The sequence below is a fragment of the Solanum pennellii genome, chromosome 4 (genome assembly GCF_001406875.1).
Source record: "Solanum pennellii chromosome 4, SPENNV200".
NCBI classification, from domain to species: Eukaryota; Viridiplantae; Streptophyta; class Magnoliopsida; order Solanales; family Solanaceae; genus Solanum; species Solanum pennellii.
In genome coordinates this window covers 71,681,669-71,694,883 of record NC_028640.1, presented here as the reverse complement: position 1 = coordinate 71,694,883, position 13,215 = coordinate 71,681,669, and the positions used below count along the sequence as shown (strand labels likewise).

The 13,215-nt window shown below is 33.5% G+C and overlaps 2 protein-coding genes across 3 annotated transcripts in view; one reads left to right on the top strand and one right to left on the bottom strand.

Moving 5' to 3' along the window:
- Window positions 1-4,120, top strand: part of LOC107018142 — a 12,507-nt gene extending 8,387 nt beyond the window's left edge. Inside the window, exons 16-23 of the mRNA XM_015218532.2 lie at window positions 228-395; window positions 471-576; window positions 1,537-1,674; window positions 2,294-2,455; window positions 2,534-2,734; window positions 3,222-3,416; window positions 3,498-3,569; window positions 3,655-4,120. Of these exons, the coding sequence (XP_015074018.1) occupies window positions 228-395; window positions 471-576; window positions 1,537-1,674; window positions 2,294-2,455; window positions 2,534-2,734; window positions 3,222-3,416; window positions 3,498-3,569; window positions 3,655-3,807 (1,195 nt within the window). The 3' untranslated portion in view covers window positions 3,808-4,120. The remainder of the gene's footprint in view (window positions 1-227; window positions 396-470; window positions 577-1,536; window positions 1,675-2,293; window positions 2,456-2,533; window positions 2,735-3,221; window positions 3,417-3,497; window positions 3,570-3,654) is intronic.
- Window positions 4,121-4,626: 506 nt separating this feature from the next.
- Window positions 4,627-9,073, bottom strand: LOC107015536. Of its 2 annotated transcripts, XM_027916197.1 has the most exons (7): window positions 8,812-9,073; window positions 8,461-8,724; window positions 7,537-7,627; window positions 7,270-7,430; window positions 6,156-6,183; window positions 5,924-6,032; window positions 4,627-4,956 (listed from the first exon to the last, which is right to left on the bottom strand). In XM_027916197.1, exons 2-7 carry the CDS (start codon window positions 8,719-8,721, stop codon window positions 4,875-4,877), a joined length of 732 nt encoding a protein of 243 aa, XP_027771998.1. In that variant the 5' UTR covers window positions 8,722-8,724; window positions 8,812-9,073; the 3' UTR covers window positions 4,627-4,874. The 2 variants fall into 2 exon arrangements, with proteins under 2 accessions (XP_027771998.1, XP_015071334.1); XM_015215848.2 differs by having other exon boundaries at window positions 8,461-9,073.
- Window positions 9,074-13,215: the final 4,142 nt, after the last annotated feature.

The following is a 13,215-nucleotide window of genomic DNA, read 5'->3' as shown; positions in this document are numbered from 1 at the left end:
CCCCCCTTCCTCCCCCTCCTTTTCTAACTCCCTTTCTCTCTTGTGCTTATGTCTTACATGTGCGTTTCTCCTTTCATGCATAAAACCGTTAAGCATTTTGTTGTTGACAAGTCTTAGGTGCATCTCTTGTACAATCAACAAGTCCAATATCAAGTTTTTTTCCCCATTAGTTGTCATTTCTTGCGACATTCCTAACTGCCTCGATGTTTTCCATTTTCTGTGTGCAGCTTCATAGACTTGCCAAACCTTTCTTCAGCCATATATAGTGCAGAACTTTGCTGTAGATTGCGTGCATTCCTGATCGCTTGCCCCCCTGCTGGCCCTTCTCCCCATGTGACTGACCTTGTCATTGCAACAGCAGATTTCCAGAGGGATCTTGCCTGCTGGAATATCAAGTAAGTCTTGACACTTTTTAATGCATAAGATCTATATGCTAAATGGTGTATTTTGTGGTGAAACAACCTGTGCAGACCCGTTAAAGGAGGAGTAGATGCAAAAGAGTTGTTCCATTTGTATATCATCCTGTGGATCCAGGATAAACGGCTCTCTTTGCTGGAATCTTGCAAGCTGGACAAGGTACTAACTGAGGCTTTCACAGGCACTGTTTAATGTTTATACCCTTTGTGTATCGACTCTCTACTAATCTGGCCCTAATATCCCTCCATTAAGATGAACCATCTCATATGATCTGTGTTTGGTGTGATTATTTTCCAGTAACTCGGCATCCGACTTGCATAATCTTGCACTGTGCTATTTTTTTCTAATTAGTCTTCTGGATTATGCTGGTCGATGCTATTTTCATTATATATGCTGGTCAATGCCTTTTCATTATTTATGCTGCACATGTGAACTTGCACTGTAGGCGGAGGCTGGATGGTATCCAGGAATCCAAGGGTCGAGATGTTAAAATCTAGATTAGGCTTCTTAATTTTCAGTAGCCTAACAGAAGCATAGGAGGAGCTTGGAAACATTGAGCCTTCATTTGTATGTAAGATAGTCTCTAGAACACTTCTTCTTGAAAATTTTGCAATGCAGCAAGGAGATTCAGAATCATTTTCTTGCATGTGTGTGTTTGAGAGGAAAATTAAATTTTAAAATAAGAAGAGTGTTAAAATCATGCACTCTTTGCAGGTTTAATTTTGGAGGAAAGTTCTTAGTGTGAGTTTTCAACTTGCTGCTTTCCAGATGCAATGTAAAAATATTAGCTACTAAACAGGCCTTGTAATTGATAACTACTAAGGTCTAGATTTGTTTTGCTTTTTATTTTTATTTTTAAAGATGGGCTAGTTCTTACATTTAGCAATGGGGATGGAAGATGGGCCAATTCTTACAGACCAATTCTTAGTTTTTTTAAGATGGGCCAATTTTTGCTTGTTAGATGGAAAGAAAAATTGACTCTTTACGCTACTGACAGCTTTCTTGGTTCTGCTTCAAGTTATCCTAGGAGAGTTGGTTATCATTGGTTTTCACTTTCTGCTGATCTGCTCTATCCTTCATTCTTCTTGATTGGGCTAAATTAACTCCTTTATCTCACAGGTGAAATGGTCGGGAGTGAAAACACAGCATTCAACAACCCCTTTTGTCGATGAAATGTACGAGCGCCTGAAAGGAACTCTTAATGACTATGTGATCATCATCTGCCGCTGGCCGGAGTACACATTTGTATTGGAGAATGTATGTCCTGGTTATTCTTGTTTCTCTTTTACTACTTTGCATGGAAATATACTGTTGTAGGCAGTTGCCCCACACTTGCTAAAAAGCCTGTTGCATTTCTTTTTACCGAACCATTATAAACCGTCAAAAGGATTCATTAACAGACTAATTGACAGTGGAACAGTAGTAATTGAACATTACTTCCGTGATACTCTCATTATCTTGTGCTCCGTGTGGGTATACCAGTATATAGTCTCTGGTCTCTGCCTGTACCAAAGTTGATATATTTATTTGCTGAAAAAGGACTGGTATATTTAGACTTCTCCATTGAGACATTGTATGAAAAGCAAAGACACTGAAAAATGTTTGAATTTTATTTCATTTTTATTTTCCTTGTGTTGCATCACTCTTCTCAGTTTCAAAAATTACTTTATTTCATTTTCATCTTTCTCCTTGCTTCATTTCTTTTTTTCTCCTTGAAGTGAAGAGAGATTGAGATAAAGGAATCAAATACGCAGTAACATACTGGCTGTTGTTGCACTTTGTTGTTCATCTTACAATTTATTTCATTTTTTGGTTATTTGAAACTACTATTTTAATTTGTAGTTGACAATTTTTTTATTTCTCTTGATGTATGAAGGCCATTGCTGATATTGAGAAAGCAATTTTGGATGCACTGGAGAAGCAATATGCAGATGTCTTGTCTCCGTTAAAGGAGAATTTGACACCGAAGAAATTTGGCTTCAAATATGTGCAGAAACTTACCAAAAGATCAGTTTGCCCATATATTGTGCCAGAAGATGTAAGCAACCATACTTATCTGCCCTTCATCACATTTCTATTACATAATTTTAGGCCTGAAATGTGTTCCTTCTTTCAGCTGGGCATTCTTTTGAATTCAATGAAGAGGATGCTAGACATTCTGCGCCCAAACATAGAGCAACAGTTTAAGTCCTGGGGCTCATGTATCCCTGAAGGAGGAAACACTGCCCCTGGAGAGCGCCTGAGTGAGGTGACTGTGATGCTTCGAGCTAAATTCAGAAATTATGTGCAAGCAGTCATTGAGAAGCTTGTGGAAAATGTAAGTTTTCTATACATTTTGGTTAAATCTAAAACTAAAAGGAATACGCACAGATAATGCACTTCGCTCTATATATTTGTCTACTTGGTACTTACTGAAACCTTTCAACTGATTACGTGATTCTTCTGATGAGATTTATCAATAAAGTATCATGAAACTTCAGAAACTTACATAAAAGGGAGAGAAAAAGTGCTTGGTCAGGATAACATCAGTGCACATGATGTAATTAGCAAAGTCTTTTAAGTGCGGACTCATGAGCCAAACCGCTAATTTGCTATCTTGAAAGTTCAGTCGTGAACAGTAGGCTCCGTTATGCTGATCTTATATGGCTGCTTTAAGATATATGTCATTCATTTCATAAAGAAACTCATAACCGATGCCAATAATGGAAAATGCATAAGTAGCTCCAGACAAATTCTGCACTTATATCTCTTTCAAACTAAAGCCATACACTGACTACTAAACAAATATCACCGTTCCTGTTCAGACGAAGCTGCAGAACAACACAAAGTTGAAGAAAATTTTACAAGATTCCAAGGAGAATGTCATAGAATCAGACATAAGATTTAAGATGCAGCCACTGAAGGAGCAGCTGACGAGTACCATAAATCACCTTTACACCATTTTTGAACCTAATGTTTTCATCGCAAGTTGTCGAGGCTACTGGGACAGGATGGGACAGGTTAGTGTTGGTTGAACTTCTGGTTGATAGCTTAGTCTTCAATTTCATGTGAAAATCCATACCAATTTCAATATGATGCAGGACGTGCTAAGTTTCTTAGAGAGCAGGAAAGAGAACCGGTCTTGGTACAAGGGCTCACGAATTGCAGTCTCTGTAAGTAGCAACGTCTCATTTTTCTAGGACAAAGTGCATTTCAATTACTTCATGTTTCATCATTTTATGTACTTGACATTTGCAGATCCTAGATGATACCTTTGCCTCTCAGATGCAGCAGCTTTTAGGCAATTCGCTTCAAGAGAAAGACGTTGAGCCTCCAAGGTCCATTCTTGAAGTGCGATCAATGCTTTGTAGGGATGCATCGAATAACGAAGGATCAAATTACTTTTACTAGATGTAATTATGTATAGATGTCCTATTCAATTCCATTCTTTTGTTTCCTTTTTGGTTCCGGAAACAGAAAGAGGAAGAAGGGTGTCGTTACCATAGCCTATAACCTATAGTCTACAGGTGGATTCGCCTCAGATAAGGGAAGATCACGGTGAAAATGTTCTCTCATATGGGTTTTAGGCCTGCTACAGAAGAAAGAATAGGAGATAGTGTCTCTCAGTCATTTTTGTTGTAGGAGCAGGTGACTCTACTGCTCCATATATAAAAGACTTATAGCTTGTAATTCACATTTTGTCAAATTACATCATGTTGAGTATGTCTTCTGCGTGTTGTGTTCTTCCATGACTGCACTCACTCTATCTACATATGCAGAAGCACTCAAGAATCAGTTGATGTTTCTTATTTCAATTTTCCGACTCTCCCTTGGTTAGTGGACTTGATCACAGAAACTCCTTGTCTCGCGTAAGAAAGAGTTTAGAGTGTAATAAGAAGATCCTTTAACAAGGATAGTTCATAACTTATGAAGCACTTGTCTATATATCTTATGTAGACTTCTAAAGATCTGCAAACTTCTTTCTTAAGTGTTGTTTTTTATTCAACTTCAACTCAAAATTGTTTAAATGCCTACTATATCATTTAATAACTTTTTTCTTCGAGTTGGGCGCCTTATGTACTACAAGTATATGGTAGCAAGTGGTCAATTGGAGTTAACGTACAGTCTGCCTGTTTGAAATTAAGCAACCAGGCATTAGGGCAAATAAAATAACTACTCAACAGTCACACTCCACAACCGGTACGAGAGAGCTGTAACGCGATAAATTACTAAATGATTCAGAAGGCATCATGATCAACTGCGATTAGTAGAGAGTATCAATAATCAAACAAGATCATCAGATTAAGCCCCATCAATCTGCACGCAGGCTATTCAATTGGCGAAATATTTACATGATTAAACAAAGAATGACATTTATATTACATGTTAAAGAACCAACAAAAGAAACCAGAGGGCACAAGCAAATGTTACATCATGCAGGCGAAGCCTTGGGATTTCAGCTAAGCCAGAACTGCTGCTTATAAGAGCTTTGATATTACACGGCAGGAAGTCCAGAATGCTGCTGATGCAGCTCTTAGAATAGCTGGGTTTTGGTATATCCTGATTAAAAGCACACATATTTAGGCAATGATATAAATGAGACTTGAATTCATTAGGATTTGCTAGTATCCTTCAATCTTCCGAGGAGGCATTAAATATCATACTAAACAAATGAATCGAGCATATGCCAAAGATAGAATTCAGTTTAGTCTATTAAGGCAAACATCAGCTTTCGATTTGGCAACAACTGAAGTATCATGCTATGCAAACTAGACCAAGATAAAAGCACAAAGAAGATTCTACATGACACACTCAGTCCTTTGTTTCTTTCCAATTCACATTCAATCAGTTTTAAAGACAATCGAAATTGATTTCTCCCCTTCTCCACATTCATGGATTATAAATTTATAATAATCTAGCAATGAGCACAGTTAGACAAACTTGGGTACTGCTTAAAGTATAGTGGGATTATATTGGGTATGTTGTTGGGTACAGCTTAAAGGGTAACATGTTTATATTCTTTTTGGTTTCTCCTCCTATTTGGTGTTTTGATTAGGGAAACCTAGTGATAACCCATTATGATGACGTGGCAAGAACTTTAGTTGGAGAGAATCTGGCCAAGAAAAGTGAGAGAATACATGGAGCTGAAAGACTACAGGCTTATTCATGAAGGCTAAAAGATTTCCTTGCTTGAAGTGTCTGAAAATTGTTTTGCACTTCTTAAGCTATAAGCACTAGTTAGCCATTGCTATAGTCTGCAATGGGAAGAAGAATATGTTCAGCTGTCTTTCTATTCTGTTTCCACCTTACAATGAGCAAAACATGCTTTAAAGTTGTTACTGAAAGAACAAGTGCAGACAAGGAAAGAAACAACTTTCCTCAAAAAAAACATTTTATACAGAATATTGTCATATATTGTCATCTCTGAGTACATCAGACATGGAGATAGAACAGAGCAGAACTACTTTACCAATTTTTGAAAAAGAGATAGCAGAACAACTTTGCTGAATCAAATAGGTTGGCTTACCCAATAGCTGTAGCCCCCCAAGATGCTACATTGTAAATAACTTTGCTTCCATCCCATGCCTTTCGGAGCTTTCCTTTCTTCTTTTTCAAAGAGAATGTCTTGCTGAGAGCTGTGAAGAAAATCTAATGTCACTTTCCTCAATCCAACTTTTAAAAATGAATTGAAGCAGAGTGAATGAAAACAAGAGTTTTCTTTTTAATTATGTTGGAAGAAGGCATGAAATTCAACTAACCATCTTGGAGTTGGTTTGGTGTCAAATCCTGCACAAATTAGTGCAAAGAATTAAACCTCCTAGCGAGGAGGAGACACTAAAGTAACTTTGAGTGATGTGAAACTATTCATCATGAATCAGCACAGCAAACTCAAAACACCATTGGCACTGGAAAATTATTTTCAATCTTATCAACCAAAATTGATCAATTAGTCAACTACTATCTTTTTTTGACAAGTTATCAACTAATGCTCTTATATCAAGGTCTTTCCTGACCAAAACACAGAGATGTGAAATGACCTTCGGCAAGTCAAGGGGGCAGATTCTGAAGAAGAGATACTCCTCTGTTTCTTCATTTTATGTAACATCATTTGATAAGGTAGATAATCAAAGATGTTCATTTCAGTTTCGTAACATATTACTATTGGTAAAAACAACGTAAGGATGGTTATTGAAAAGTGAACTTAATGGAAAAAACTTGATATCAAATTCTACTTTGAACAGTTTAAAGAAAAAAAAATGAAGTTTGTTCAAGCAATATAAAAACTATTTTAACATAGTTGTCGAAATATAGGGATGTGAATTGTGTCATAATTTGTGGCAGAGGGGATATCATTAGATCTTTGCAGGCTTTTAGTGGCTTACTATAGAAGGAATTCCTTCAGACTACAGAAAGCAAGTGACCTGACTATTAGGAGAACCAGGAGACTGATTTAACATTATTTACAGCAGAAAGGTTTATCTACTAGGACTTCTCCGCTAAGAATGCTGTGAGCCACTCCACAAAGTCTAGCTTTCTAATTTTAATTAGTTTCTACTTTCGAGGAAAGTAAATTATGAGTGGAGTAGCAACTACATCATTCTCGTGTCTAGAGGGCTACAAAGTACAAACAAACTGCTAAGATAAGGATAAGAACACAAGAAAATGACAGAGATGATTAAAAACAAGGTAAGAATTTTCTTTATGAAGTCAAAAGGTAAGCAATTTGATCAATTGAAATAAACAAATTTACAAGGAAAACCAAAACACTGGATGTTGCATTGAGCTATGTTTCACTTGAGGAAATAAAGGAAAGAACCAACACTTGAAGGAACAAGAAGATCAGGCTTGTTTCTTCTAAGGAAACATACATACCTTAGTCTGCTTAAGAGATAACAGGTATGCAGCCATAAAGCAAGCTATACCATCCACTATATCTTCTTGCCTTACTAAAACATAGTCTTCTCCATCTAACTCAGGATCTCCACCTTCCCAAAGGTCATTCTCATTGACCATGTCCCACGAACTTCCTTCTTCTACAACACAATAAAAAAGGAAGCTATTACTACCATGACCCCACTTGAGAAGGAGACTGATAAGACTTCAGTAGTCATACAGTTACCAACATTCTGGAAAATATACCAGCTAAGTTTTGCGGAACAGATGCTTGAGCATTCTCTAGCTTTTGAAGGAAATCTGAGCATTGAACTCTAGATTTCAGGAGATCTCGCAGCTGCACAACAAAAAAGAGACACAAAAAACACACTTTCAAACGTTTTGTTATAGTTGATGTTCACAGAAATTAGATTTAATAAGTGGATTGCCTAAATCCATCTATCCAAACAATAGAGTGGGACAGTGGCGTTGATCTGCTTGAATCACAAATAGTCAATCATTGTTCCATACAAGTGAAATCAATGCATCTGCTAGTTGAATGAGAAGCCAGCAATGTTCAAAAGCAAATATTGTATGTAATACCTTATAAAAACATAATAAGGATGACCAACTCAAATAAACATAACATAGTACATGCAATTCTTTTACTATGCAATTAATGTTGTGCATCAACTCAAAACCCAAAACCAAAAACCCTTTTAGAGATTAAGGCAGCAATAAAATAGAAAAACTGTCTCAAATTAGAACCACAAATAAATGCAATTATGATAATTATATCAGTAATATTCAAAAGCACCTTACAATTCTCCAACTATGATGAGTATACGGAGGTACATACAGCTTGATTTCTACAACTCTCGTGATATAACCTAATATTTGATAATAGGACTTTCTAGCTAACTTAGCATATATAACCATATGCTTTACATCTCTTCTCTATTTTTTTCTTCAATCGAACTAGAAGAATTTTCAAATTTCTCAGCTACATAATCGCTGTATAATCTATTTTCTAGCTCAGCTCATGTTGTTAACATTAAAAGATGCCAACTAAATCAATTCAAACACTTTTTAGCACATATACAAAATATTTCACAACCGATAAAGCTGAAAAAGAAATTAACAACTACTATTTCACAATTATAGACAGAACTAGTAATAATTAAAGCTGACCTCATCGGTCTCAACATCGGCAGAGGGAGTAGAGGAGCCTTGACCGGAGTCATCCAAAGCATCCCGGTCAACATCACTGCTAGAATTGGATTCATCGGTGTCATCCTCAACGGAACCAGTAGTACTAAGCAATTCAAGAGCTCGTTGACATTCCTGTAACACAGCCTCAAGCGTTTTTCTCTTCACCTTAATCCGATCCTGATTAGATTTAGCTCTCACCAACTGGATCGGCTTTGTACCTGTCACCTCAACCACCTCCATGCCCCTAACAATTCAAACACATATATACAAACACCAAAAAAAAAAAAAAAAGTTTCGCCTGTATGTTATATGTAGAGATAGAAGGAAAACCCTGCAGATAAGGCTAGTTGAATCTATCGTATTTGCAGAAATTGATTGAAAACCTCCATAGATTTTTGAAGAGAATATGGAATTTGGGAGAAGGGCAAAAAAGGTGAATTGTTGAAAAAGAATTTGGGTGAATAATAATAATTGGAGTCCGTGTTCAAGTGGTGGCGTGAGCCGCCTGCGTTTTGTTACGAAATTGTTTTACGTTTTTAGGGCCCAAAATGAGGTGCGCTTTTTTTGGATGTTATCCAGGTAGAGGAGGAACAAATCAATATCGATTCGTTCGTTTGTTTCTTATTGTTTCGTAATATATTATATATATGAATGAATTTTGAATTTTTATGTATTATTTTATATGGAAAAAAAGTTCTATCAGTTAAAAAGTTTATTAATGTTATTATTTTTTAATAGTAATTTTATAAAATTATTTTTGATATATGGTCAATTATAATTCAGTCAGATCATCAATTTTTTAATTAAAAAAAAAATTATAATTCTGAGAAAAAATTGAATCAAATCTTTTTAATTAATGATGACGTGGCAAATTAATTGGACATGTCATCAATTTTTAAAATAAAAAAAATAAAATTCTGAATAAAAATTGAATTATGTTATGAAAATATATAAATTTAGAAGAAGAAAAATTAGGAAAAAAAAGAAAATACTTCTTATTTCTCTTGAACTATATTCACGATTCATACATCTTTCACAAATCTTATTTACAAGGGAAAATCTTACTTGGTCCCCAAGTAGGATTCCTAACCATATCATACAAGGACTCAACATAATTAGACATTCACTATAATATAAATTGTTTATAACAAATTAATCTTTTTTTTTGAATTTTTTATTTAAAAAATTGATGACGTGGTCAATTAATTCGCCATGTAATTAATTTTTTTAATCAAAAAAATTTAGTTTAATTTTTTTTCTTAATTAAAAAATTAATGATCACGTGTCAAAAATAATTTTGCAAAATTACTGTTAAAAAATAATAGTAATGAATGAGCCTTTTCTTAAACGGTAATGGCATAAATGAGCAAAACTTTTAACTCATGACATAGATGAGCTTTTTCTGAAAGTTCGATGACATCGTTGAGCCTTTTCCCATACATATATCATAATGTATAATATTGTCACATAATACTATAATAAATTATATTATTTCGATGAATATGATGATGGTATTACTTTTTGTTATTATATAACATTATGCATTTATAATTTAAAGAACAAACAAATAAAAGACAAGGTAAAACTATTATTTTAAAAAAAAATTAAGAAACAGACAACATGATTTATGGAGTATTTTTTTAGATAATAAGCAAAAATAAAGTAAGAAGAAAAAAGAAAAAATATGAACACACAAAATAGAACTTTTGGTTGTTATCTAATGAAAATTTTAATGATATAATTACATGAAATAGGATTTTTCAGCGTTATCAAAAAAGAAAGATTTTAGTAATATGATACAATAAAAAGTTAAAATACCAATCAAACTAAACACTAATTACCATAAGCTATTATATAAGCTTTATTCATCTCATATTATTTCACGGTTAAAAAAAAAACAGACCCATCTTTATATTGATAGAGAAAAAACTTTGACTTGATTGTTTAAGATCATATAAGAAGTTCAAATAAATGCATTATCATTAATGAGAGAACTAAATATTACTGCGTGTGTAGAATTAGATATCTATGTATGAATAATATAAAATTGATGTCCAATATTAAATAAAATCATAAATTAAAATGAACCTGACTTTATTTATCGTGATAAAAAACAAACTTCAAATCTTGAATTCAAAATCTGTGAAGATTACCTAAAATCATCAAAGAAGGTACACATCAATGATCGTGGTGTTTGAGCTAAATTTAACAAGTAACAAGGTGTATTTTACCAAAAGCAAGAAGTTTATAAACGTATAGCCATATAGTATATAATATTGAATGACCTAAGTTACTTAATTGAGTACGCCAACTAATGAGTTTTTCTTTTGTATAAGATTAAGGATATTCTTGGGTTTCTTTTATATCATAAGGTTGGCATCATCAAGATTTTTTTAACAAGGAAAGAGATGTTGGCATCCCAATATGATTAACAAATTTAAAATTACAATTGAAGTGGGAATAATCTCTTACCTCCATTAATATTATGGTTAATTTATATGATTGAAAGAGATAAGTATGGAAGTGCTTATGAGTTTCTACTTTTGATAGACTAAAATGATAAAAAGGTCTGATATACCCCTCAACTTTGTCATTTGGAGCTGATATACCAATTGTTATAAAAGTGGCTCATATATGCCTTTACCGTTATACAAACGGCTCATATATACCCCTGCCGTTACAAAATGGCTCACATATACCCTTCATTTAACGGAAGTTAAAAAATTAGTTTTAAATTTATATTTATTACTTCTAATTTTAAAAAAAAATTATTTAGGGGTATATATGATTCTTCTATCAAAGTTCAAGGTATATTTTAATTTTTTTCATACATAAATTATTTTTTGACTTCTTTTATTATAATTATTTGAGTTTCTTATTCTTATTTTATTTTTTTTCTTACATTCCTTAGTTTAAAGAAAAAAAATTAAACTATTTTTTTTGTGTGTATTGTAATTTAATTTCGTATTCGAAGAAAAAAATTGGTCATCTACAATAAGTTTTACAAGAATATTAGTGAAACATAAATAAATTTGATTATCAAAATAATAATCATAAATTAGTCATTGAAACAAAAAAAGTCAAAAAAATATGTTTGACGAGGACTAAATTTACTCATATAGGATTATTTTTTTAGAAAAAAATAATAAAAATTTATATTAAAATTATTATTTTTTCATTTCCGTTAGAGGAAAAGGGTATATGTGAGTCATTTGTTTACAAGTAGGGGTATATATGAGCCACTTTCATAACAAGGGGTATATTAGCTCTAAATGACAAAGTTGAGGGATATATCAGACTCTTTTCCCTATTATTATTATTATTATGCTCAAGTTGTTAACTCAAAACAAAAAAAATAATTAATGCGATTGTTTGGATGGATTAGGGAGAGACTGTTAGTCTAATGGTCAAATACAAGTATGTTATTTATTTAATGATTTTTCCTCCTAAAATAGAAAAAAGAAGCTTATCTATCGTTATGTACTGATGGCTTTATTAAATTTTTTCGTTCACTTTTATTTAAAAAGTTGATTGTGCTATCAGAAGCTCTAAAAAAAAATCATAAAAGGAAAGCGTACATCTTGTGATGGATCTACGCATTACTTAAATACTTTCAATAATTAGCAACTCACTTGGCTATTAAATATTTATTGTAGACACGATAATAGATATAGTAAAAATATTTCCTTCCCCCGATCCTCTCCTACTTGAAAAAGGGCTTGTCAATGCTTTAGTGTCTTTACCCCATCGTAAGAAATAACACTTAACTTGCTATTTATGTACTTTCCTCCTTCTCACATTTACTTATCCGATTTGCTATTCAAATGAGTTAATATTTATTTTTTTGCCTTTTAAATGGATTAGTTTGTTTTTTTTGGTCTTCAAAATCAAATGTATACCTAGAAAATAGTGTGCTTTTTAAGGATAAGAGACGTAATTTATAAAATGTTATGATGTAAAGAGAAAATGTATATGTATTTCTTAACCTATGCTCGAAATCTCAGAAATACACTTATACTATATTAATATTATTACACTCCTGAACTTATTTTATAAATAATTGTTTACCTTTTTTTGGCCTATGTGGCACTACCAACCAGATAACTTGAAAATAATTGTCAGCACGCGCTGGGCCCAGAAAATGATGCCACACATAATAAATATTCCAGTAAGAGGAGGATAAAAAAAAACCTATGGTGAGCCCATCACAGAGATGCACAAAGAAAGAGAACGAACGTCTCTTGAGCGATCGATCAAGAAATGCAAAGATAAGGGGAATGGTAGTGATGAGGACATAGGACATAGAAAGTTTCTTCTCACTCTTTCGAATCCTCCTATTTTCCTTGGTTCTAGAGTGGGAGAAGATCCCCAAACATTATTGGATGAAGTTTATAAGATAGTCCATGCTATGGGATCTCTCCGAGGGAGAAGGTAGAGTTGGCTTCCTAACGATTGAAAGAGGTGCCCTAATGTAGTTCACAAGGAAAGATAATAGGCCGGTTGAATCGGGTCCGACTGAAAAGGGTAGAAAATTATTTACAAAATAAGTTAGGAGATAATAGGACTTTAGTATAGTATAAATGTGTCTTTAAAATTTCGAGCATAGGTTAGATATACTTATGCATTTTCCCTGATATAAAAGTATAAGTTTATATCCCGTCTCCAAAAAGACAATTCGTGTTGAGGTTAAAAATTAAAGACCAACACAAAATAACAACAAAAAGTTCAAATGAC